Source organism: Pogona vitticeps, chromosome 1 (genome assembly GCF_051106095.1).
Source record: "Pogona vitticeps strain Pit_001003342236 chromosome 1, PviZW2.1, whole genome shotgun sequence".
NCBI classification, from domain to species: Eukaryota; Metazoa; Chordata; class Lepidosauria; order Squamata; family Agamidae; genus Pogona; species Pogona vitticeps.
Window position 1 is genome coordinate 280,503,030 of NC_135783.1, and position 26,627 is coordinate 280,529,656.

At 38.3% G+C, this 26,627-nt stretch overlaps 1 protein-coding gene across 3 annotated transcripts in view; it reads left to right on the forward strand.

Annotated features, from left to right (window-relative positions):
* ANO1 (anoctamin 1) overlaps nt 1-26,627 on the forward strand; it is a 157,099-nt gene that overhangs the window by 123,774 nt on the left and 6,698 nt on the right. For 2 of the 3 annotated variants that reach the window (XM_072985915.2, XM_072985916.2), the window contains 9 exons: nt 2,636-2,707; nt 11,237-11,311; nt 12,577-12,778; nt 15,501-15,612; nt 17,919-17,976; nt 18,084-18,184; nt 19,089-19,234; nt 20,736-20,888; nt 23,358-23,410. In XM_072985915.2, the coding sequence (XP_072842016.2) occupies nt 2,636-2,707; nt 11,237-11,311; nt 12,577-12,778; nt 15,501-15,612; nt 17,919-17,976; nt 18,084-18,184; nt 19,089-19,234; nt 20,736-20,888; nt 23,358-23,410 (972 nt within the window). Of the gene's footprint in view, nt 1-2,635; nt 2,708-9,092; nt 9,171-11,236; nt 11,312-12,576; nt 12,779-15,500; nt 15,613-17,918; nt 17,977-18,083; nt 18,185-19,088; nt 19,235-20,735; nt 20,889-23,357; nt 23,411-26,627 lie in introns of all 3 variants that reach the window. The other variant, XM_072985914.2, reaches the window with a different exon arrangement.

Genomic DNA, 26,627 nt, shown 5'->3' on the forward strand with positions numbered 1-26,627 from the left:
TACTATTATTACTATTATTACTATTATTACTATTTGCTTTCCCTTTTCTTGCTATGCCCCACGAGCATAGAGGGAAAGCAGGGATCAAAGAGGAAAAGCAGGGCTCAAAGTGATCCTGCTGTGCTTTTATTCCTTTTCCTCTTCTCTTGCTAAGCCCCATGGGGCATAGCAAGAGGAGGGAAAGCAGGGATAAAAGCAATCATGCAGTGGCTGGAGGATATCTTTGATCCCTTCCCTCCTCTTCTTATGCCACACAGAGATAGGAAGAGGAGGAAAGGGGAACTAAGCCATCCTCCAGCTGGAGGGGGGTCCCTTCTGGCAGGCTTTAGCAAGCCGCCCGAAGGGAAAACCCCTCTCTGCTTATGCCCCGAGGAATAACTGATCTGTGGGGCATAGGCAGATAAGGAATGAAGGGATGAATATAAAAGGGTTATATTACAGTGGGGTCTTGACTTAAGAACGGCTTGAGTTAAGAACATTTTGACTTAAGAACCGCTCTCATAGGAAAATATTGACTTGACTTACATACTTAGATTTGAGTTAAGAACTGAAAAAAACCGACGTGGGAGGCAGGGAAAGTGCAAAATTTGAACTTTCAATTAACTGTTGGCCAGTGAAAAGGGTGCCTGTCTGCTTCCTCACTCCTCCCAGCGTTTAGAGAGTGGATTGGGAGACAGTCTTCAGACTGCCTGGTACTGTACTGCCTGGACTGTATTTTCCCTGCCTTCCCTGAACCTTTCTTGACCTAAGAAAAAAAGAAACAAAATATCCCCCTCTAGTGGTCGAAGGCGGAATAGCAGCTTCCCATTAGTTTCTACGGATGGAAAAGAGCAGATACGGATCAAATGGTTCTCAATGCATTCCTATGGGAAATGCAGATTTGACCTGAGAACTTTTTGACTTGACAACCACCTTCCAATACGGATTAAGTTCTCAAGTCAAGACCCCACTGTAGTTGCTTAGTATTCGTCGGGGTCTCTGGACCCCAAGAATACAAAGCAGCTAATATCTGATGAATCAGGGATATTTAACCAATATCCTGATTTGTTTTTTTATTTGTCCCCATATCTAGTTGTGAGTTTAATTACCCACTGTGCGTCCTTGACAGGAGCTCGACTCGATAATCCTTAGGGTCGGTGGTTGTTGTGGGGTTTTCAGGTTCTTTGGCTGCGTTTTGAAGGTTGTTCTTCCTAATGTTTTGCCAGTCTTTATGGCCGGTATCTTCAGAGGACAGGAGTCAGAATTCTGTCTGTGCTCTGGTGTAGTTTGTGGGATAGTTGAGTATTTATACCTGTGGAATCAGATTTTGTCCTTTTCAGGAGATGGGTTATTGTGGTGCTGAGTGTTTTTGTTGTTGTGGGTGCATTGTTGTGATAAGGGGGACAGATGATCTGTCATTGTGATTTATGGGTGTCATTAGCTGGTCTTTTGTGTGCAGTGATCACTGGTCCTTGTAGCTGGGTAGAGTTCACTGACGTTTTGCAGGCTGTATTTTTCAGACTAAGACAACCGGAAAAATCAGCAGTAGCTGAACATTCCCTAAAACAAACTGGACAATAAATTCTATTTCAAAGCACAGAAGTACTGGACAATACCAGCAAACATTATGTTAGACTGCACAGGGAAGCCATTGAAATCCACAAACACCAGCAGAGCTTCAACAAAAAAGAAGAAAATTTAAAACTCAACAAAACCTGGCTCCCAGCACTGAAAAATACAGTCTGCAAAAGGACAATGAACTGTACCCAGCTACAAGGACTGGTGATCACTGCACACAAAAGACCAGCTAATGAAACACATCAATCACACTGACAGATCATCTCTCCCCCTTATCACAACAATGCATCCACAACAAAAAAGCACACTGATCAACACAATCACCCATCTCCTGAAAAGGACAAAAGCTGATCCCACAGCTATGAATACTCAACTATCCAAACAAACTGCACCAGAGCACAGATAGAGTTCTGACTCCTGTCCTCTGAAGATACCGGCCACAGAGACTGGTGAGACGTTAGGAATAACAGCCTTCAGAACACAGCCAAAGAGCCCAAAAAACCCACAACAACCATCAGATCCCGGCCGTGAAAGCCTTTTTAGAATCCTTAGGGTCCCTTCCAGTTCTGCAGTTCTAAGATTATTATTATTATAAGATCATTGCCATCTCACTTCCCAAGTGGAGGTCAGTATATTCTGTAATGTCAGCTAGTACAACCTAACTGCAGTGCTTGGAATGAAATGTTTCAATAACAAGGATTTAAATCAACAGATTCTGTAATCAGAATCTCAGCTCTTTGCAGCTATACCAAATTATTGCTCAGCTGTTCCCTGTTTGATTTGCTTCTTAAGTAATGAGTGCCACTACTGTGGCATAGTAGAGAAAGAAGCATCCTCCAGCACAACAGCAAATTCACCATCAATTCAAAATCAGTTATACATACACAGTAGACAGAGATAGGCTTTTAGCTCTAATAGAATATCAATGGACAGCAATGGCATTTGCACCCAGGCATTAATGACATATGGGGAGCTTTAAGTTACATTACAGCCAAACACTTGTTTAGATCCAGCCCTATACCTTTGAACAGGTATACAATAGATGCCATGCTCACTTGTATGTGTGGCTTATTTGCAGGACCATCCAAGGGCTGAGTATGAAGCTAAAGTATTAAAGAAATCACTAAAGAAAGAATACAAAAATAAAGAGGTAAGCTAACACTTTATTTTTATGTTCCTACTTAAGAATGTTCCTAATAATAATAATAATAATAACAACAACAATAATGAAATAGCATTTGCTTTTACCTGAGTACCTGTTACCATTCTTTAACCATGTGCAAAATAATAGGAAGGTTAATAGTGGGGGAGGACCCTAAGGCAAACCACACAAGAAGAAAGACAAAAGAACAGAGTGAAGCCCACTGGATTTAACCTGAGTCCCTAGACCAGTACAGATGGAAATTTCATGACCATATATATTGCTTTGGGTTTCCAGTAAGTTTATAGCATCTGCAACCTTATTCTATGCATGTTCTGATAACAAGAGGTTCAAGGGGGACTTGCCCCCAGGAAATATGGAAAGGGTTTCTACTTTGGGGCTTTTCGTCTCTTCAAATGCAATATAGATATAGTAATGTACTCCAAGCCAGTAGAGCATGAAGTTAGACATAATGTGGCAGCTTTTTAAAAACCAATATTGCAGACACACGTTAGCGTTGCATTCCCAAATTATTGTTTAAAGAATGTTTAAGGATTTCCCCTTGAAATACCTATGTGACCTTACCTAGCTCAATGGCTATGGAAACAGGGATTCATCACAAGCAGAGATGCAGTTTGTCCAAAATCAAATACCCACACTCACAGTCATTCTGAGCTGCTGGACATAAAGACTTCTTGTGATTTTAAAACATATATTTTGCAGTTTAATAAGCTAATTGCACATTGCGTCCTGGCTCACTGCTACATGAAGTCCGCCTGCCTCCTCAAACAAGTGCTTTGATTAGTCAGATTTGGTAGTTGGCTGCAGTTCTGACTACATCAGAGCACTCATTTTCTGTTTAGAAGGTCAATTGGCTCAATAGTTGATATTCTTTGCATCCCACTGGCACAAATCAGTTTGTCCATTAATTCTTGCTTTGAACTTCTAGAAAATGCCTACATGGATTTTATTGTTGTACAGAAACTGATATCCTTTGGCTGAAATCTTGTTGCCATGATTTACACAGCATTAAGCCTGATGATGTCATCAGCAGCGTCAATTTTCTGGAAATCAAACATTTCTGACTTATCTCACAAAGCTTCTAAAACTCCCATGTAATCTTTTTCATCACTGACTGCCTGTAGAAACTCAGGATGGGAAGGATAAATCTTTAATTGCTGCATATTACCACCATCCAGATGACTTTTCTTGCAATGGCTTTTTCGGTAATTAAGGACTTTCCCTTCCTGCTCCACAGCTTCCATGAGTTTCCAATTTTGAAAGGGATTACACAGAAGCTTTGGGATAATAGCAGCCTCACATGTTGTAAGGTACAGCAACAGGATTTCAGCCAACTTTGAAGTTTGCACACATCAAATTTGTCATTTATTTATTTATTTATTGCATTTATACGCCGCCCATCTAGACATAGTATGAGTTTTAAAGACTGTATTCGCGAAGGCTTTTAAATAGTTTTAAAGACTATTTAGGTCAGTTGCAGACTGAACTTGTCCAGAGGTACACTATGGTTGGTAAATTACATGACTGGGTATCTGTGGAACTTCTACAGTACAGATCTGTGTATGTTCAATTGGAAGTGTTCCATTGTGTCCAGTGGGCCTCATGCCCTACTGAGTACATTTAGAATTGTGGCATTAGTCACAGAAAAGGGAATTTAAGGAAGATACTAACAGACTATGAACATGGAGAACAAATAGTAAATGATCTTTTCTCAACTACTCCATGCTTGAAGATAAAACTGTTACTGTGAAATTAGCTACTACCAAATAGGTAAGTAGAAAAAACAGAGAGTTTATTTAGACTGTAAGTTTTCTAACATTTTGGTGAACATCCTCTGATTCCTAGTACTATAGGCTAAATAAATCATTTTTAGATTTTTCTTCAGATTGTACATTTCATGCTCTTGGTTTTCATTTTTTTTTTTATGTTCTGGATAGACCCAGGATAAAGTAGTATAGCTTAGGAGGAAGGGTAAGGCAAAAAAAAAAAAAACCCAGAACTAGAACATTAGAAACATGCTACATCAACAGTTAAGCCAAACTTTAATTCATATATATGCTGCATTCCAGCCAACATGTCAAATGAAAGTTCCAGCAAGACTAGACTGGAAGTGACTGCACACTGCCTAGAAGAACGGGGTGGATTCATCACAATATATGGAACTGCAAGGCAATATGGCTTGTGGTTCCTTATATGCAGCATTCTCATGATAGGATCCTGAATAAACTTACCACAGACAAATTGCACATTCATTATTTTTTTCCATTGATTTGGGAATGAGAAAACAAACTCATACAGAGCAACTGTTACCAATGGGCTCATAAGTATACCAAAAGAATACACACACACACACACACACACACACACACACACACACACACACACACACACGAGAGAGAGAGAGAGAGAGAGAGAGAGAGAGAGAGAGAGAGAGAAATTTTGCCAAATCTTGATCTCATCAAATGTTTCCATTAGAATTAGCTCTTAGACAGCTCAGACCTCTTTGAATGTATAGTTAGTTAGTGGAAGTCCCATTATATGTTTTCCTCATGTTGATTTCAGGTGTACATCTCATAATGTAAAATCTGACTGCAGCAAATCATATATCATATAATGCCAGGGCATTACAATCAGTTGCAGCTGCTTCTTGAGTGCGCACTATGTATCGTATCCAAAGTTGCTTCTGTGAAACATGTAGGAAGGTCCATTTGCCTCTGGCTAGGTTGCACTGTACCACGGACTAGGCAGACTGCATCTGGTTGAACAGTATTCTCCATTCTGCTCTTATACCCATTCTTGTGCATTCCACAAAGGCATATCTTCTGTCTAATGGCACATACAGATCAGAAGAGTCCAGTTATCAATTCTCCCTTTCCTAGCATTTCCCTGTTTAGTCATTAGTTTCTCTTGCTTCTTCTTCCATTCCCTATCTACACTCTTGAGGTTTCAAATTTTCCTATACAATAGCTAAGTGGATGTTGTGAATAATGTGCCTGAGTCATTATCATGGACCTGAGTTATAACGCATGAATGAGAACTTTTACCTGAGGGTTTTCCAAACAATGGATATCTTCCTTAAAAGACTCAGAAATGCACAGAGTCATCATATTGCATTCCAGTGTAGTGATGTAACAATCATATAAATGTACACAAGTGATGTAGCTTGGGTTAATGCTAGAACTGTGCCGAATACAGCTGCCACCAGGCATAAAACATTTTCTGGAAGTGTATTACATAATTATATGTCACAAAAAATGATTTAGTCATAACACATGATTCCAATCTGGAACCAATGGTTTTAAAAGTTTCACACCTATAATACAAGTAAAATACTGGCTCAGGCACAGATCCCATCATAGTGTATGATATGCCTAATGTACAATTCTGAGTTTTATATGAAAATAAAGGTTCTACCTTACTTATTTGCTTTCTTATCCCACTCTCTCCAGATTTAGTTGTAAATCAAATTCCAATACTAAATCGGCAAGCTTTTGGAGATATGATGAAGTGATAAATAAGACAGATGTTTCCTTATGATGCAGGTTTATAAATGTTCCATAGATTAAACATTAAACTATGCATTGCTGCTGAATTTGTGAAGGCCAGAAGAAGTGAATATGTTACATCAGCAAAACTTTGCTCTTAACACCATTTTACATTTTCTTATTTGGTTACGGCAAGCTCCATTCAGTTCAATAGGACTTACGCAAGCAAAATATTTTGAGAGAACATTCAACAGCCTCTATTCCCACATAAACATAGGAAGAACGATAATGACTTTTGAAATAGGACTCTGTTTCACTAACACAGGCAATCTTTCGGAGTGTTACCAATCACACATATAAGAGATATTAGAAAGTTGGAAAAACAGGAAGAACTGACATCATTTCTTCTTAATTCTTTTGTGTAAACTTACCAAATCACCTGGTATTAGGAGAGGTTCTTGTATACATCAGTAAGTTTATGGTCCAACAGAAAACAGAGAATAGAGGCAAAGTGATAAACCGTGTTTGCAGATTATGTCAAATTATTTAGGAGAATGAAAACACCAGCAGATTTTAGAAAGCTACTCAAAGACCTTTCCAAAGTCAGTGAATGGCCAACAAAGTGATTAATTACAAACAAGCATACATGTTGCTGCAGCTATGCCGTACAAGGCAATTTTTCAGAAATAAAATATTTTTATTTGTCTCCCTAAGGTACCAGAGGTTGTATTGAATCCCTTCCATTACCAGAAAGCTGTTAGGGGATGTGAGACAGGAGAAGGAAGTCTTTAGTTAGTGAAAATCACTGCCACTGGGATGATTTTCCCAGCAAATGATTTTTAGAAATACAGTAAAAGACTCCCCATATACACACAATTCTGTGACTCCCTATGGCTTCCTCACAATGCAGGGGATCCCAAAGGAGCCTTGGTACCTTCAGTGGGGTTAGAAATTTCTAATTTCTGAAAAGATGCTCCAGTCAATAATGTTATTAGCCTTATATAGCATATTATGCTGTTGGATTTCAGCCAATGATGCATATTAGTGAAACAAATTATTGATCTAAAATATACTAGCAGAAGTGACACAAACAAACAGGTAAGAAATTTATGGCTTGGGCTCAATGAAAATTTCAGCTCAGTTTGTGGTGGTGAAGAAAAGTAAATTTTATGGTAAGAATTAGTAGTACAGATATTGAAGAAATCTTCCAATGCTATAAATATTATTTTATATAAAGTTATAATTGTGTGCTTGTTTGGAATACTGTGTAGAGTTCTAATCATCCCATCTTAAAAATTATACTGTAGTAGTAGAAGAGGTACAGAAAAGGGCTGATTTCCCTCTCAGATACCTCTAGATTTCTCCACTGTCTGTATTGGATTTTATCATCTCACATAATCTGGTCTCATCTGTAAACATGGCCAATTCACTTCACAATTTTGACTCCAGGTCAGGTGTGACTATACTGCCAAGTTGAAGTGGAGCAATTTAGCTTTGCTGCAGCCTGATTTGCAATCTCTTATGGCGGGATGTGGTGGCGCTGCGGGTTAAACCTCAGAAGCCTCTGTGCTGCAAGGTCAGAAGACCTGCAGTCACCCCCGTCATTTATTTATTTATTTATTTATTTATTTATATTCATTTATTTATTTAATTTATATCCCGCCCATCTGGTATATTATCCCAGCTCCCGCCAACCTAGCGGTTCGAAAGCATGCAAAAATGCAAAATGCGAGTAGATAAATAGGTACCACCACGGTGGGAAGGTAACTGCGTTCCATGTCTAGTCGCGCTGGCCACGTGACCACGGAAGATTATCTTCGGACAAACGCTAGCTCTATGGGTTGGAAACGGAGATGAGCACCACCCCCTAGGGTCAGACACGACTGGACAAAAATTGTCAAGGGGAACCTTTACCTTTACCTATGGTTGTATTTGGTTTAGATGATCACATGAAGACTTCTCATTGTTTTGGTGTCAGTGTCCACATTGGCCCTCATCCAGTGAGGTTTGACATGTGTCCACAGCCCTTGGCTCCCCTTCCTTTGATACTGCCCATTAAACTAATGTATCTATACAGTGATAAGGAAATCTAGTAGTAAACTTGGCAGTTTTTTTTTAAGATTAAAAAATAAATAATACTTTGGGATGACTAGGAAGAAATATTGCAAGGGTGGATGTTTCCACTATCCCAAAACTTCACTTCCAAGCATAAGACATCACCATAACACCACCAAAAGTCACATAAATGCCTATCATTTTGTACAACAAAACAAATAGCCACATCTGGAAAACATAATTTAAATCATTCTGGTAGAAACCCCCAGCAGAAGTAGGGGTGGGGGTGGGGGGATTCTTTACTGGATGTAAAAAGAACCAGGTTGATTTACATTGGCCTTTGCATTGTGTGATCATTGGAAAAGAAAAACCTTCAAATTCACCCAGGCTAATTGCTGAGCAAATCCTGACGCATTTGTCAACATAGTCACCACCTTAAATAGCTGCAGCTGTCCTGGTACAGAAACCTGTGAAATCTTACAAAACATATTTTTCTGTTATGGGGGGGAGGGGAGAGACATCCTCTTTGACATCTTCAAAAACTTAGCAAAGGCTTTTCCCCCCATAAACCCTTGCCTATTGTTGTTGTCATTTTTCTAGATAATAATGGTTATTTTTCTGTGGTTTTACTTTATTTTTTCTTCTTCTTTATAGTAATTTACTTCATATCAGAAGACATAACATTGTCCCATAACAAGTAACAGGCAGCTTTTTTTTTAAGTTGTAACGTGTCCATATGCCGCTGAGGGTATTGATTTATTTACATGTATGAATCAATGCTTTGTAAGAACCATATTGCATGATCCTTTTCTGTTTCCTTCAAATGCCATCAGAAGGGCCAGCAATTGCCAGAAGAGGCAGCAAACAAATGGCAACAAAGAGTTAAGAGAGTCATGGCTGGGGTGAAATTGGTACATTTCCTTCAAATTTGCGGAACCTTTCTGAATTACAAATAACTATGGAAAACACGAATTGACCTCCCCCCCCCAACGTTTTCTGTTTGTTTCTAATATTCACTTACCTCCCTCCCCCCTTTCCTTATTGCTCTTGTTGAGAGTGGTTTTTGCCTCTGTTTGGAATGGCACTGCATGGTTAATCCTCAAATGTTAACTGCTGTGGTCCTTTTGCAATACCATATGCCTGATGGAGTTGCCTGCTTCTTCCCCTCCAAGACAACATGCATGTGGTATGCATGTTATGTCAAATACTTGTTACAGTGGCTTTCTGTAATTATACATGACATTACATTATTAATACCTCATTTCCTATCTTTACAAATAAAATAATCTTCAAAGCAAACAAGTGTGCTCCTTATATACTGCCAATATTAATTAAAGGACTCTCTGGGCAGTTTATAATTTAATTATGCAGGCTACACACGTACACACCCTTGAGCTGGGTACTCTGTTTACCAACCTCAGAAGGATAGAAGCTTGAGCCACTACTTGAACTCCTCAGGACTGAACTCAGATCATGAGCAGAGTCATGACTGCAGCACTACAACTTAATCACTGTGCCATGAGGCTTACACTGTGTTGAAACAAAATGGAGGTACCTTAAAATTTCTTGAAAATAAACAGATGTCATCTACTATTACTGCCCCAGAGTATTGGGAGGAGGTGCAACCACTGTGCTTCCTGCTTATTTTTCCTCTAATCCCTTTTCTCACCTTCCTTCCAGGCTAGTTGTAAGACACAATTAGTTTCCTGATCAGGACAAGAGAGAAAGGGACCCAATGGATGAAGAAGATGGCAGATGCTATACCTGCATTTTTACTTTTTTGCCTCAAGTACATCGTAATCACTGGGGTTGATTCTAGTTCAACTGTTACCAAAATAGGCAAGACCACACATTTCCTAAATTTTACTATACCCAGGTAGCTCTTCTGTCTCAGACTCAGGAAACATTTCCTTTTTGGAAATTTATTTTCAAATATGCACATTTATTATAGTGCAAATGAAATCACTGGCCAACAAAAGCAAGCAGTCATATGAACTGAGGAATTCCGTGACTTGTACTTCAAAAAAAATTATAACTTTTTGAATCTTAACAAGATAAGGAGCACAATAGGCAGGCTCCACATTTGGAGTGAACTATTTTGTATGGTTTGGATGTAACATGACATTTTCTGTATCCTACATAAACACATAATATAATTATAAAAACTATTTAAACAATGGCCAAGTTAATAGGACTATAATATTTAGACTAAACTGAAGTAGAGGCTTTGACAATCCCTCAAAATACCTGTTTTTGTAAAGATATTGGCCTTTATGAACTACATCCAATAATGTCTGTGACGCCTATCGTTGAAATAAATTCCCCATCCCATTTACACACACACACTCATGTTCCTCCTAAAATCTGCTCTAGATTGCAAGGGAAGAAGAGGGGGAAGTCTTGTTCCATGAATGGAAGTCTACTCACAAAACACTGAATGTACTCATTGAAATGATACACAAATTATTATTTTTTTAATAAACCCAGTGGCCTGAATCTTACTGGTCGTTACACTAGGATATGTGCAGTGGCAGAAATTGCTGCATTGACGTGCCACTAATTAACATGCCACCACTTGTGTCCCTTGTTGCCAGTCAGTCACATGATTTGGTGCATAATTATGGATACGATTGGCAACTTGTTGACTACAGGTAATTTGCCCCTACAATTTACACAACTGCATTTATGGAAATGTAACTAACCCATAAGATTCTGGCCAGTGACTTATTGGTTCTCTTTTTAGATATAGAGCTCAATGAAAGTCACTGAACTGATCCCACACTGTTCTGGTGTTTATCTTCTTTTAAAATGTATTCTTCCATTCCTATGTCTTTGCATTACTATCAGGTTATGCATTTGATTGCTTCTCTACACATCAATATTTGGATGACAAGCACAAATTAAAAAGAAAATATTTAGCTGTTGTATGGTGCTGAAATGAATTGCACTGTTTATGGGTTGTTTTTTCTTGCCTTAGACTGAAAAAGAAAAACTGACATGGAAAGATCGTTTTCCTGCCTACTTGACAAACTTTGTGAGCATTATTTTCATGGTAAGCATTAAGGTATTGTGGAAGGAGGAAACTTTCCCATGACTTATTCACTTTTTGGGATGTTCTTCAAACAATATTTGTTTGTTAGCTTGTTTTTTTCAATCTATGTGTCACTACAATTTATGTAGCATGACATTTATTATAGTGTAAATGATTAGCATGTTGCTATATTTTTGGTGGGTTTTTCTTTTCTTTTATATAGTCCTCCCATAGGAATCCTAAGGATTACAGAGTGCCCAGGAATTTTTTCTCTCTCTTTTGACTTCCACATTGCTGCAGTTCTGTTACCTAAACTCTCCTCCATTTTGCCAAAGTAACATTTGGGAATGGGGAAAATATGAAGCAAACCTTCATCCCATTAAAAAAAGCCCTCCATCCAAGATGTTCAAACTAGTTATGGCCTGCAATGAGTACAACAACACATGCTTGTAATTCTTTGAACTCCATTGCTGTTGCTATAACTCTAGGCACAGTGCACAGGTCACCATTCAATGGTACTTCCTTGGCAGTCCAATTCTTCCATATTATATCTTTTTAATAAAATATTCATATGCTGGCTTTTTGCTATAGAAATTCCCTGCTTGGTGCACTACATTCACAAAGAATCAAATGAGCCTCCATAACACTAAGTGTCAAAATCAACAAAAGTGTAGCTTTTAAACACCAGGAAGGCTGATGCCTGTTGCTTTGCAGTGGGGAGATAATTCGAAAGGAGGGAGCACCCCCACCTTCCTTTGGTTGCCTCCAGATGCATGCATGCAAAGAATGGACTGAACCTTGATCTGTAGACCTCAGTGAATGGGCAGAAAACTATACGGGAGAAGGCTATGATAGCTAGTATCATTACTTCATCCCCTAATTCCCTCTCAGGTGGGCCAAAGATATCTCAATCTCCTTTGGAAGGAATCCGTAACGCTACATTGCCTTTTGTTTCTCTGTTGAGTGTTTGACATCATCTTAAAACAGTGATAGAACAGCATTCCATGTTTTAACTAAGGAATGATTTACACTGGAAGGGGAAATGTAAATGCAGAGGCCACCAGTGGAATGTTGGCTGGATAATACTTGTATGGGCACATCCATCTGTGTTAAACTACTGCTTACATTGGCAGGAAACCCTTGGTCACTGCATATTTTGCCTTAAGAATTGTCTCTGAATAGTTATGCTGGAATGCACTTCACTATAATGTAACTGTGGCTATCTATTAAAATTATTTACTGCCAAATGTTTGTAACAGATTACATTCCTTTTTTTAAAAAAACAGATTGGGCTGACATTTGCTATTGTTTTTGGAGTTATCATATACCGAATCTCCACTGCAGCAGCTTTAGCCATCAGCTCCTCTCCAGGTGGCCGATCTAATATCAGAGTAACTGTCACAGCAACTGCAGTGATTATCAATCTGGTGGTTATTATAATCTTGGATGAAGTTTATGGCTGCATTGCCAGATGGTTGACACAGATTGGTATGTACAAATCCTCAAGAAACTTGATTTAAAGATGTGGTTTCATCAGATGACTTATCCAATAAACGTAATAATTCAACTTTGGCCATGCAAATAAAACAACATAGAAGTGAAGCTCAAGCCAACACACACAGAAAAATGCTTATTAATAATTGACCATCTTTCAACAAATACTGTAATATTGAAGTGAAAATAAATGAATACATATGCTTAGATTAAACAAAAGACTTCTCACTTTGGGGAAACAAAGCTTTTTGAAAAAATTAAGTGACACAAGTCATCTTCGTCTGGCATCTTAACTACTAACTGTATTGGACTGAAGAGGGCTGTAGGAATCTATGAAAACCTGCCCCAAAAGAAAGCCACCAAAAAAATCCTCTTGTATAGCTATGTAAATTGCATAACCTTTGGAAACAAATGTCTCCAAATTAAGAAATCAACATCGACATTATCGGTTGCATGCTGAGTCGCACAGTTTCAGTATGGTTGAAATCCTGTTGCTTAATGTGGTAGGTTTTGCTAAAGTAGGCCCATTGAATCATTGGGTATTTGCTGAATTATTACTGGTATAAATTCAACTGATTCAAATGGCCCTATTCTAGTTACGACTAACTCAGCTGAAGTACATGGGAACTAGAGTAGGCCTATTTGAATCAATGGAACTTATGGACAAGTTAACTCACAAAACCCACACTGATTCAAAGACCTACTCTAGTGTGACTTAGTACACTAAGCAACAAGATTTTAGCCAGAAGGTATGTCATTCTAGCCTAACTATGTAAGAGGATTTGAGCCATTGTTGTTTTAGTCCTAGTTGTATTAGTATAGGACAGGTGTGTGCAAGGTCAGCTGGAACAAGGCTCCTATTTCTGTTTGGCTGGCAGCCCAAAGGCCTCACCAACACCCTCCCACAGAAACAAAAACCATCCCTCCCTCCAAACAGTGAAGAATTGTGTAGGGCAATTTGCTGCAGGGGTGGGGGGTGGGGGTGGAATGCCAGCACAGTTCCCAGCTGCTTTTTCCAGCTTATCTGAATCTTTTTTTAGACTTAACCCATCTAGTTTGTACTTAACTCAGTTGTTGATATTGTGTTCAGCAATAATTTTAATGTAAAATGAAGGGATTTTTTTAACCTGAATTATTCCGATTGATACATCAAGTTTTCAGTCAGAAAACCTTCAGACTAACCTGCGGTCAAAAACCAGAAAGTCCACAGCCTGATTGAAGACTTCCTGAACTAGTTAGGGCAGATAAGGTTTTTTTAAAAAATGTTTTAGATAAAAAATAAATACCAAAAGCAGTGGCTGGAATCCTATTGCTCCCAGTCCATTCCCAACTGGAATCCCTCCTTCTGCCCAAGAATCATAGCAGAAATTCTTTATTTCCTGGCTAGAAATAGATTAAAAATTATTAATTTTCTTATACCAAGCAACAACATTTCTGTCAGTAGGTAAGTTCTAAATAAATGTAAACAAGATGTATTAAGTATAAAATAGTTGCAATTAACGCAGAAAGGTCATTAGGAAATGCCCTCCATTTTTCTCAGTGGCAGATTGAATTTTTAATTGTTTTTTTTTCCTAAGTTATATTTTAAGGTGTCTTAGGGCAAAAAATGTGGTTTAGGACTACATGATGCCTAGGTTAAACCGCAGAAGCCTCTTTGCTGCAGGGTCAGAAGACCAGCCGTCGTAATATCGAATCCACATGATGGAGTGAGTTCCCGTCACTTGTCCCAGCTCCTGCCAACCTAGCAGTTCGAAAGCATGCAAAATGCATGTAGATAAATAGGTACCACCTCGGTGGGAAAGTAATGGTATTCCGTGTCTAGTTGCACTGGCTACATGACCATGGAAACTGTCTTCAGACAAATGCTGGCTCTATGGCTTGGAAACAGGGATGAGCACCGCTGCCTAGAGTTGGACACGACTGGACTAAAAGTCAAGGGGAACCTTTACCTTTACCAAGTGCAAAAATGTGGCTTAGGACTACATGATGCCTATCTGTTACAGAAAATTTTTTTAAAAAAATAATGGTTTCCTAGTTTCATTTTTACTGCACACAAACCACCATCATCCTTATCCATTGCTTTCAAAATGTAAATCCATTAAACAGAAATATACTACAGTATTTGAGGGGTAATTTTTGTCTGGGCTTTCTATTGAAGAAAACGTTACATGGAGTAAGTGGCTTTTGTGGGTTCTATTTGCAGTTCAGGTAATAGATACAGAATGCCAATATTGTGGTGCTACTTCTGTGTGGATTCTGGAACAAAAGAAGGATCCAAGGAATTAAAATCCCTACACCCTTGTGTATAAGAGACTGAGAGGCTTACATATATATAAGTAAAAAATAGTAGCATTCACATTGTTTTTAGGGCTAGGAGTAGGGTTAAGAGTTGGATTTCATGTAGAAGACATATATTTCCTAAAAGAGAAACTACTAAGAAATGAATATGTAAATATTCTCTGTGATTATGATTCTTCAGTTTTGTTGGTACGTTTATCTATATACATGCATTTGTTTTTATAACTTCTCCCCTTTTCTCTCCCCTCCATCTAAAACCTGATCATTTTCTTTAAAAATACTCTGTGGTATGCATTCTATAAAAAGAATTAAATAGAGGGTAAAAAATCTAAAATACCAGGTGATGCAAAATAATGTGTATGTACCTTTCAGCCATATTTATTATATTAAGGGTGGGTGTTTTTTTTTCCTGTACCAGAGGTTCCAAAAACAGACAAGAATTTTGAGGAACGTCTTATCTTCAAGGCCTTCCTTCTGAAATTTGTCAATGCCTACACTCCCATTTTCTATGTTGCTTTCTTCAAAGGACGGTGAGTTGGGTAAAAGATTAATAGAATGCTCAGTTATTGCTTCAAGTAATAGCAGAGGATTCACAGAGTATATTCAGTTAATTATTTTACAGTCAGAAATATTTTTCCCATAGGTTGTTGTAGGCTTTTCAGGCTGTCTGGCCGTGTTCTACAACAACCAATGGATCCTGGCCGTGAACGCCTTCGAGAATACATTTTTCCATAGTTTGTCAGAAAACTAGTTTATAATACATTTATATACTTGTGCATATATATGGCAAAAAAGAGAAAGATATTATAATTCATCTTATATGAATATCACATTATATCTTGTATCAATAGCTCATACTGATGTACATTTATTCTTTTGTAAAATACTACATATACAGCCACAATTTGGGAATGTGTAGCCTTCCAGATAACTTTGGGCATAGATAATAGCATGCACAGGGCCAATACATTAGAGCCTTGTGGCGCAGTGATTAAACTGCTGTACTGCAACTAAAACTGTGCTCACGACCTGGGGTTCAATCCCAGGTAGCCGGCTCAAGGTTGACTCAGCCTTCTATCCTTCCAAGGTTGGTAAAATGAGTACCCAGCTCGCTTGGGGGGGGGGCAATGTGTAGCCTCCATAATTAACTTGTAAACCGCCCAGAGAGTGCTTGAAGCGCTATGGGGAGGTATATAAGCAGCACGCTTTGCTTTGCTTTGCAATAGGTTCCCAATCAGTCTTATGAAGGAATGAATTTAAATGCTTGCTTCACAACCAAAGGATCTATAAATCTGTTTTCCCTTAATTACAGCATAGTTCTCATAAAGTATATTTTACTTTAAATTATTTTTAATGATAGCCAAATAGGCAGTACATATACAAACGAAATGAAATTAAATCATACATACATACATACATACATACATACATGTCAAAACAACTCTATACACAGCAAGTTACTTCTTAGAGGCCTTCTGAGAGGTTTTCAGAAACAGGAAGAATTCAGAAGGGTGTCCTGAGATCTGTCCTGTACCATGAGGTGTGGGGCTGCACAGAGTAGCAATGCCTTATAAAAGTAGGAGGAACCTCACATAGCAGGAGAGTGCATTGAATGTACTGCTTCTTGGCATTAGCGATCTTAAAAGACTACCTCTCTCCACCTAATGATTGGGTAGGCTGTGCTACTTACAACTACTTCTATGTTCCTAGAAACATTTAAATTTTTGCAAACTTATCTTTGTTGATTGTCATCAAAAGTGGAATATGGAAAACATCCACAAGCACAGAAGATTTTGGTAGCCTGTCATACTATCACATCCCACAGAAATTCACTCCCAGATGACAAATTCACACTGAGTCTTCTAGAACAGTGGTTCTTAACCTTGGGTTACTCAAGTGTTTTTGAACTGCAACTCCCAGAAACCCCAGCCAGCACAGCTGGTGGTGAAGGCTTCTGGGAGCTGCAGTCCAAAAACACCTGAATAACCCAAGGTTAAGAACCCACTGTTCTAGAAGTCCTTAAATTCAAGGGTAGAGAACCTCAGACCTTGGACCCACATACAGCTCTTCTGGGAAGCCAAGTCTGACCTAAGGGACACCCATGGGGTCATGCCCCCTTCTTCATGATACCACCAACTGGCGGCTTCTCAGCTTTCTTCACAGGCACAGTTAATGACAGCAAGAACTTTAAGATAAAATTTAGTGATATTTTTGTTCCATCCTTCTCCTTTTGTTCTTGCTCACCATTTAAATGCACCCCTAAAAGAGATTCTTAATTCCTATTTCAAAGGGTTATCACCAAAACAATGTACAATGTATCTGTTTGTTTGTTTATTTATTTAATTATTAGACTTATAGCCCACCTATCTAGTCATATAGACTACTCTGGGCAGGTAACAGCACAACATATAACAATTTACAGTTTAAAATGACAATATATTACTAAGAAACACAATGATCCAAGATGGAAGAAACAGAAGAAACAAAAAAAATTCAAAAACTACAATCAGAAAAGGGTGCCAGTTTGTGTGCATAGAATTTCCTGGGCTTACATACCATCCTCTTTAAATCGATAATTTCTAACTCCAGCTCAAAGTTGCTCCTTCAAAGAAACATTAGCTTTAGTTTTGAAAAAGTATACAATGTTATAACTTTATTGTCATGGTCCATTTTTTTAAATAATCAATAGTTTCCAATATTGTGGTAAATTATTCTTTGATTATAAGTTTGTATCAGTGTAGATTTTGCATGCATGAGGACATCTTGCAGGAAAAGTAGAAAAGTCTGCACTTACAGAAAACATAGGACACAACTATTTTTTTTCAAATTTTCCTAGATTTGTTGGACGCCCAGGGAAGTATGTCTACATTTTTCAGTCTTTTCGAATGGAAGAGGTAACTGCGATTTATTTTATGCACACTTCTTTCTAATCTAGGAAACAGCTATAAACATTCCATTGTTACATAGAAATCCTGAATGCATATATTTATTTCTCCTTTAGTGTGCTCCTGGTGGTTGTCTAATGGAACTGTGTATACAGCTCAGTATTATTATGCTTGGCAAACAGTTGATTCAGAACAACCTCTTTGAAATTGGCATCCCGTAAGTAGCAAAGGAGGTCCTTTGAAAAATTCTTTCTTATTATCTTTTTATGGAATGTGCACCACGATTTTTATTGTTTGATCAATGCAGAATGTAGAACAAGATCAGAAAAAGGGTGGTCCAGAAATCATGTAAAAATTGTATATGGTGGTATACTGTTTTATGTGGTGATCACTGAACAAAGGAAAGGTTAATTGCCTTGGAGAGAGAGAACAAAGGAGTCAACAGCAGTTGTCCGAACCAGTGGAGCCTCTTGGCAACGCCCCAAAGGCTTTTTTATTGACTTAGCAAGATTGCACAGTATGTTATGAGAGAAACAGATAGGATAGCGGTTACCTAATTGTTAACTAGGATTGGCTAAAATAACCCTTTGATCTTATGCTCTAACTCTAAGCGGAAGGGCAGAAGAAAGGGCTACCCTGCCTCCCAGCCACTGCTGCATCCTGCCAGGAGTGTATGCACATCACTGAAACAGAATCGCAGCTACAACCTTTAGGCAGGAGTTTCCCACATCTCTCCTTTTTTGTTTGTTTGTTTATTAAGCAAAGGCACATATTCTTTCATGTATTTGCGAATTACATACAAGTCTTTTCAGCAAAGACCTGAAGGAAAAGCTTTGAGATAGGTAGTTATCATGGAACAGAAGTTTGGTATACACTGAATTAAGCAACAGGAATTTGTAAGGAGTATGAGGAGTATAATTCCATACATTAACACAGTGCGAAGCCATCCAAAGTAACCAGTAAATTCTTGAATGTATCCACTCACAACTTTTGTTTTTACCTGTATCATTTGTTACAAAATTTCAGAAATTGGAGCAAAATATGGTCCCCCCAAGTCCTTGAGATAAAAGCTCTTATGACACTCATAAGACATATAAAGGAACTTTTAATGTTTTTCCCAGGAAAATGAAAAAATTAATAAGATATTTGAAGCTGAAACAACACCATCCTATGGACTATGAAGAGCATATGAAGAAAAAGCAACGTTACGAAGTAGATTATAACCTGGAGCCTTTTGCTGGCCTTACTCCAGAATACATGGAAATGAGTGAGTAAGACTTCAAGTGTCTAAACAATGGGTCCAGGATTTAATTAATTTAATCAGTAATTAATCACTGAAGGGCAATTTTTAATCAGTGGGCTGAGAATTGGGACCAGGATTATATATTTATAATCCAATTGTATGTATGTGATAATATCAGAGGATCCACCTGCTTAAACTGTGGAATAAATAGTAATGGATCAGGCCGGTTAGCTGGAAAACCTACATCTCCACATCACATCTTCTGGCAGCAGTTGCTATTGCAATTGATCTCTCTCACATGCAGTATTCCACTCAACATATAAAACTATGAAGGAGCAAGGGTTCATCTAGACTAATGTTTTGTGTCTAATCAAAATAAATCAAGTAGATTCTTTTGAAATCGTTCTTTGATGGGAAGTACTTAATCTGCATTTTATGCATATATAATTTACATTGTATCAATATGGCCTTTGATATTAACAGAGGCAAACTGGATCTAAGCACAAATGAAAATTCAAATCCTTGCTTTGGTAGTTAATTCTGGGGTATGATATTTGTGGGCTTTTATTCCAACTATCAGAATTCTCCAAGAATTCCTGCAGCAGAATTCTGACAGTTCCAGTTCATAGACATGCACCTACAAAGATCTACATTTCAGTTACCTGAAACAGGCTCTACATTGGAAGTTTCTGAGTCATGTATTTCCTATTGTTAATGTACAAAAAAAGAAATTGCCCTGGTGTTTTCTGGAAGGCTTAAAGCTTCATGGATGGTGTAATCTTGCTGCCCATTAGACTCTACTCAGGTGTAGTCTCAAATAACTACAGGTTCCACAGAAACCTAGACTTCCCAGAAAGCACCAGGGCAGTTACCTCTTTTGTGTTTTAACAAGAGGAAATGCAGGCCTTAAATGCCTCTGAGGTAGGCCCTGTTCCAGGTGAGTGAAATGTAGGTGGGCTAGAACTTCTAGAATTCTTGGTGTCGGGAGGGGAAAAAAACCAAATGGCACTCCTCACTTACTTCTTAGTTTTTACCTTTCCTAAACAGGAATTATTATTCTTTTTCATCTTCCTAACCAGGAGTTCTGAAGTCTTGTAATATATGGCACTATTTTGTGTTACCCCACTCTCATCTGAAACTTTCCCTAGCAACAAATTATAAAATAATAAAATGTATTTATATTATATAAATACATAATACAAATAGGAAAAACAGCAGTAATTTTCAGACACTAAGGAGTCTCCTCCCCTTTCCGCAGCTCCCAAAAGCTTGCAGCTTTTAATTCCCACAAAATGACTGTGGCATGTTTGCAGTGACATCATGCAATTTACAAACTGTAACTTGTGAAACAGAATTTCAATCTCTCTGTATGTGTATGTGTATGTGTATGTCTATGTCTATGTCTATGTCTATGTCTATGCATGTTCTGGATTCTGTAATAAATGTTGGCACCTATGAGGGCCAGCTTCCAAAAAATGTGGACTTTACATTGTGAAAGTTACACCAATATCTTTTAAATCTTTAGTTATCCAGTTCGGGTTCGTTACCCTGTTTGTTGCGTCCTTCCCACTGGCTCCCTTGTTCGCATTACTGAACAACATCATTGAAATACGTTTGGATGCAAAGAAATTTGTTACTGAGCTTAGAAGGCCAGTCGCAGTTAGAGCAAAAGATATAGGTAAGTAATCCCAAATAAGTAGTTAATGCTCGGTTTGTAAACAGTGAACATTTTAGGTCAAACTAGGTAATGGAATGGTTATTGCCTGTAATTAACCCATTTCCCCTACCACAGAGTTTTCCTGGGTTTCTCACCAATTACTACCAGTAATAATACAAAACAAATAATACTATATGCAAGTTACACAGATGAGGAAAATCACATGCTGCATGACATCTTTTACCACACAAGGAGCACCTATGCTTAAAAAAAAAAAAAAGTTAAAGTGTATCTTGCCTTACCAGAAAGTGTTTGGCTTGCCCAGAATGAGATACCCAGTTTTCTGTCTACTTAGGTCTCCTGCTTTTGAGGGTTGAGAGACTGTCCAGAATAGAATCAGGTATGGACATCATAGGCATCCTTCAGTCTCGAGAGATTATGATAATGTGCTCTATATGGAGGACTTGGAACAGCATCTAGTGTTTTGACGCTGTACGCGAAGCTGGAGTGCCCTCTCCAGGGCACGAAGCCTTGGTAAAATAATATGGATGATAGGCTGTTACCCAACCAGCAAATCCCCCCTCTCCACATCACTGAAATAAGATTGCATTAAATAAGGAATGAGCTGAATGCCCTGATGTACATCGTCAGAAGCACCATCTGCTAAAGCAAAGCCATTCTCAGACACAACTCAACAAAATGACTTGTGTCAAACGATCATCAGTGACACAAGGCAAAAGTTGCTGGTTTTTCATTCCAACCTTGCCTCTTTTTTGTTACGGTGCTGTCATCTGAAGATGCCGGCCACAGAGATTGGAGAAACGTTAAGAAGAACAACCTTCAGAATACGGCCAAATAGCCCGAAAAACCCACAAGAACCATATTAATATAGAGTTATATAATCAAGACCATATTAAAACTCATAATAAAATAGTACAATAGCAAAGGCACAGAATATTGGTCCCTCTTCATCTAAAGTCTTCTTAAAGATCTAAGTCTTTATCCGGTGCCAGAAGGATTGTATTCATGAGGTCATGTGGGCTTCTCTAGAGGAGCATTTCAGAGCACCAGTGCCATAGCTAAAATGCTCTGTTCCTCCCTTCCCATCATCACCAACAACACTCCTACTTGAGGCACAAAAGCAATTTTGTTGTATTTGGGGGGGCTGTCCCCATTTGGCCATTAAAGAATGTGAGGGAGGCTTTCCAAACATTTTTGTAAGAAATTTGTGAGGGTGAGAGATTGAGGGAGCAGATGTGATCTCCAAGGCTGTAGGATGGTGTCACATACAGCACTGATGGTACCTGTCTGTCATGGGTTTGGAGGGAAAGTTCCATCCTATGGGGGAGTGGAAGGCGGGACATCAGGGGGGAGGAGCTGTACTGTATATATTTGGGGGAAGTCCTTCGTAAGGGAGCTGACGTGGAGAAGTGGAGTTGGAGTCTGTGGGTCAGACTGGGTACAACTGTTCGTCAGATAGTACATACCTGATAGGTTCAGGTTTCTATCTAGGTAGCCAGAACGGATAGGTTCAGGGTCTGTGCGTTACCTTAAAGTGTTCCGTGGGAACCAATCTGTTGTATGTGTATGATTGGGACTATACCAAGTTCCAGTATCCTATTTACCTGATCCTTTTATTTACCCTGTTTGTTTTTTCAATAAACCTTGTTCTCTTGTTTATTAAAATCCATTCCTGGTCTGGGTGACTTGGTAGAGCGAATGGTTGGTGGCAGCATAACTACAGGGTGGGATACTCCAGTAGGTCTGGGGTTGCTACAGATGGGAATATGCAAGCTGTCCACCTCAGGAGAAATGCTCACACAGGCCTAAGGAAATGGGGTGTATTCTAATAACTCCTTTTCTATTATTTATATTTATTTTAAAAACAATTCTCAGTATATTAATTATAATAACGCTGCATCCACAAATCTGCTCATACTTCAGTTATTGTTCTCAGCAATATTATTATAAAAGGAGCACCCCAGAATTACATTTAATTCATTATAGAATAAAATCAATTGGTTATAGAACAATTTTAAATCTATTTTGAGAACCATGTACTTTAAAGAAGCAGCTGGCTGTTGAGCCATAAGGAAAGGGCTAAAATTCTTCCTCTTTAAATAAAGAATTAACTTGACATTACAGTTAATACTTAAGCCTGTTACATAACAAAAGGCTTCATCTTTTTGAAATAAACAAGATTTAAGGAAGAGACCTTCTGGGAAAGAGGGCAATCATTAAAGTTTCCTCCTTAAATTAACACTGGCCAAAAAAAAAAAAGCTTGCAGTAAGCCATACTGAGATTGCTTTTCAGGTTTAACATGTTGCTACAATTCAACCACCCCTATTTTAAAGGTAAGAATGAGCACCTTGATGCTTTGTGATACAGCATACAGAAGAGGATGATCATGTAGCTATGATGTTAAGTTACAATTACGTACCAATGTTTATGATAAGAAATGCTTTTAATATCTTGTTTGTCTTTTCCAGGAATATGGTACAATATCCTCAGAGGTGTAGGAAAGCTTGCTGTGATAATAAATGTAAGTTTATTACATTTAATTTTGTGAAGCAGTTTATCAAGGTTGCTTTTCCATTCAATTAACTTGAAATGCTACTTTAAAGATGATTAGTGTGGAGCACTCTCTAAAGGCCTGGACAGAGAGGAAAGAATCTTACATTCAGGTTCCCACTCTGCTCTGAAGCACACTAGCCAGCCTTAGTGGAACCACCGTCTATCAGGATGACTTTTGAAGCTGTTTGGTCAACCCATTAGTCTTTCTAGTCCAGTAGGAGGGTGTTTAGGCAGCATTTTCTCTTAGCCCTGACTGGAGATTCCAGGTATTTCCAAGTGATCTGTCCAGGCCTGACTCAGCTGCCCTGCTGAAACCAGCCAAGACTGAGTATATTCAGGGGCGTATAATGGTGGCCAATAATAATTGCAGAAGGTTGTTGTGAAGCTGAAACCCTATTCTGGGCAACCTGGAATAAGGGATGGATAGTGTTACAATTAAAACAAACAGATGCTCTAGATTTCCTAAGATTTGTTGAATTTCAAATATAAGTTGTAATATGTTGCAAAGGTCTTTGTATTGCTTTTAAGAAACAGCTTCATAAAGGGACTGTCTGATAGTAAAATGTGGAGTGAATGGTTTTCTTGACATTCTTGATGAGACATATAGCTGAAAGATCACAAAGGTTTTTTCACATGAAATAAGTTGTTTAGAGCAAATGGAAATTACCACAAGAGGTGTCAGTTGCTCCTAGATATTTCCTAATCCATTTTTTGTGGTTCTTGATAGCAGAGTACTAACTGCATGATTCTAAGTCCATAGAATTTAGGGCACAGGGGGGGCCTTCTCATTATTGCATTCAGAATCATTTTCTGTTGTTCAATATTTTGTGCCACAGTGTTTTCAAAAGTGACAAATACCATTTTTGTTCCTCTGAGTCATCCAACTCTTGTTCTGCATTCATGGAAAAACGCATTGTTTTACCTGATGTCTCACACTCCCCTTTCATGAACACAGGATGCTCAAGACAGGATTTATTTACTTTTATTCAAGAAAACAATGTGATTGTATTGTAACTTTTTCTTGGTTTCAAATGTACAGGATGTTCAGGGCTTACAAAATCCCAGAAGTAATTATACAGGCAGATAGTGCTAATCCAAAATCAACATAAGCTCCACAAGAATCTCATACTGTATCTCCTCAAACAGTTAACTCTTGTTATAAACCACAACCTGTCAGTTCAGTAGCATCTTATACAAGATACCTATAGTGATCTCTCTGACAGTAACAAGAGAATCAGTGTAACTTATGGAGGTGTTGTCACTAAATCTTCACTGATTCAGTGGGTCCACTCTAGTGCTTTTTGCTATGCCAAGCAACAGGAATTTGGCCAACATTTATAAATATGGCCCAGTGTGTCAAGCCCTTTTATCCTGATGCATTTAAGAACCATGTTAACACGAGAATTTGTACACAATGCAATGATTGTTTATTCAGTTTGATTTCAGTTATTTGTGAAACTTAGCAATACTTTCCAAAAAAATTGTCAGGACGCACACTAGTCTACTGTGATTTGGTATTGTTGAAGGAGAGGAAAACACCATGATGCCACCTTGGGTCCTTTTGGGGAGAAAGGCAGGGTAAAAATATTTTAAATAAATAAATAATATTTTTGCTACTTTTCTACAGTACCTGAAATCTAAGAATCTAAGACATCACCAAGTAATAGCTTCATAATTTGCCAGGGAAATCCCCACCATTTAGTGGGAATATGTTTGGAAAAGTAGCCATGAAAATGGGCTGAAGCAAGTGCCAAGCCTCCACTTCTCTTCTCAGTTGGTGTTTGGCTCATTTTTCATCCCTGCGTACTCTATTTGTCTGATGCTGCAAGGACCTTTGTCTTTGTCCACTTTATCACTTGCATTCTTACCCAAGGGCCTTATAAAACTTCCTCCATCAACTTAGTGGAAAAGTTCTTAAATAGTTAAGACCTCCACTTTGACTTTGTTTTCATGTGCACAGTTAGTCATTTTGAACCAACTCCTATCAGTATGTGGAAAAGTTCAGTAAAGTTACTTTTTCAGTACTTTTCAGTGACATCTCCCAAGATCCCAGCATAGGATAGCCAACATGACAAAAATGGATTCCATTAGTTGTAGTTCCAAACAATAACTTTTCCAAGCTCCAGTTCAAGTTAATTCAAAGGACTTAGTTGGCGACTACACCATCAAATACCATGGAATTTGCTCTGCTTAAGAAATGGATATATTTGAAAAAAAATTTCTGACCACATGATATGAAGACTCATTTGAATCCATCTGGAAACTGGCTTTATTTTTTCTTTGCTACTGAGTACATTCTTCATTACAGAACGGGTTGAACAGGGTTTTCCCCATGTGGTTTGTAGGTGCTGATCCTTCCTTCCTTCCTTCCTTCCTTCCTTCCTTCCTTCCTTCCTTCCTTCCTTCCTTCCTTCCTTCCTTCCTTCCTTACTTCCTTACTTACTTACTTACTTACTTACTTACTTACTTACTTACTTACTTACTTACTTACTGTACTTACTAACCGGTACTTACTTTCTTACTTACCAATACTTACTTACTTATTCATTCTAGTCCTGCCTCTGGGTTTCCTTTTATAGTTTGTTGTAAAGCAGCTTGGTTTTCAAATTACAATCCATGGCATTGTCTTTCATTTCATCTTTCTTGCTTCTTTTTTTGTTGCCTTTTTAAAAAATTGGTTTATATGTGCAGAGGTGATGCAACACTAAATTTAAATGAAATAAAATCAAAATTTAAAAAATCAGAGGACAATCAGTGAGAGGAGACATGTGTATTTGAAAACCAATCTGCTTTACAACAAACCATAAAAAGAAAGCCAGAGGCAGAACTAAAGGAAGGAAGGAAATGGGGGGGGGGGCTGTGGGCTGTAACACCAATCTCAACATGTCCACTGCAAACACTAAACTCCTGAAATGTTACACAGCCCCTGCGTGAGCACTGATTACAATTATAAATGCAATATAGGCTCTGAAGCAAATCAAAGCAAACTCAGAGTCTTTCCAATTCAACATTCCAGTGAAGTCACACCCTTAGTGGGTGAAATCCTGTTGCTTAGTGCAGTAAGTCACAACTAAAGTAGGCCTACTGAATCCATGGGAATTTTTGGAAAGCTTTGTATTTATTTGTGTGCATGATATCTCTTCTACCAATGTCAGATGTTCAGTCACAATTTGATACAGTTCTGG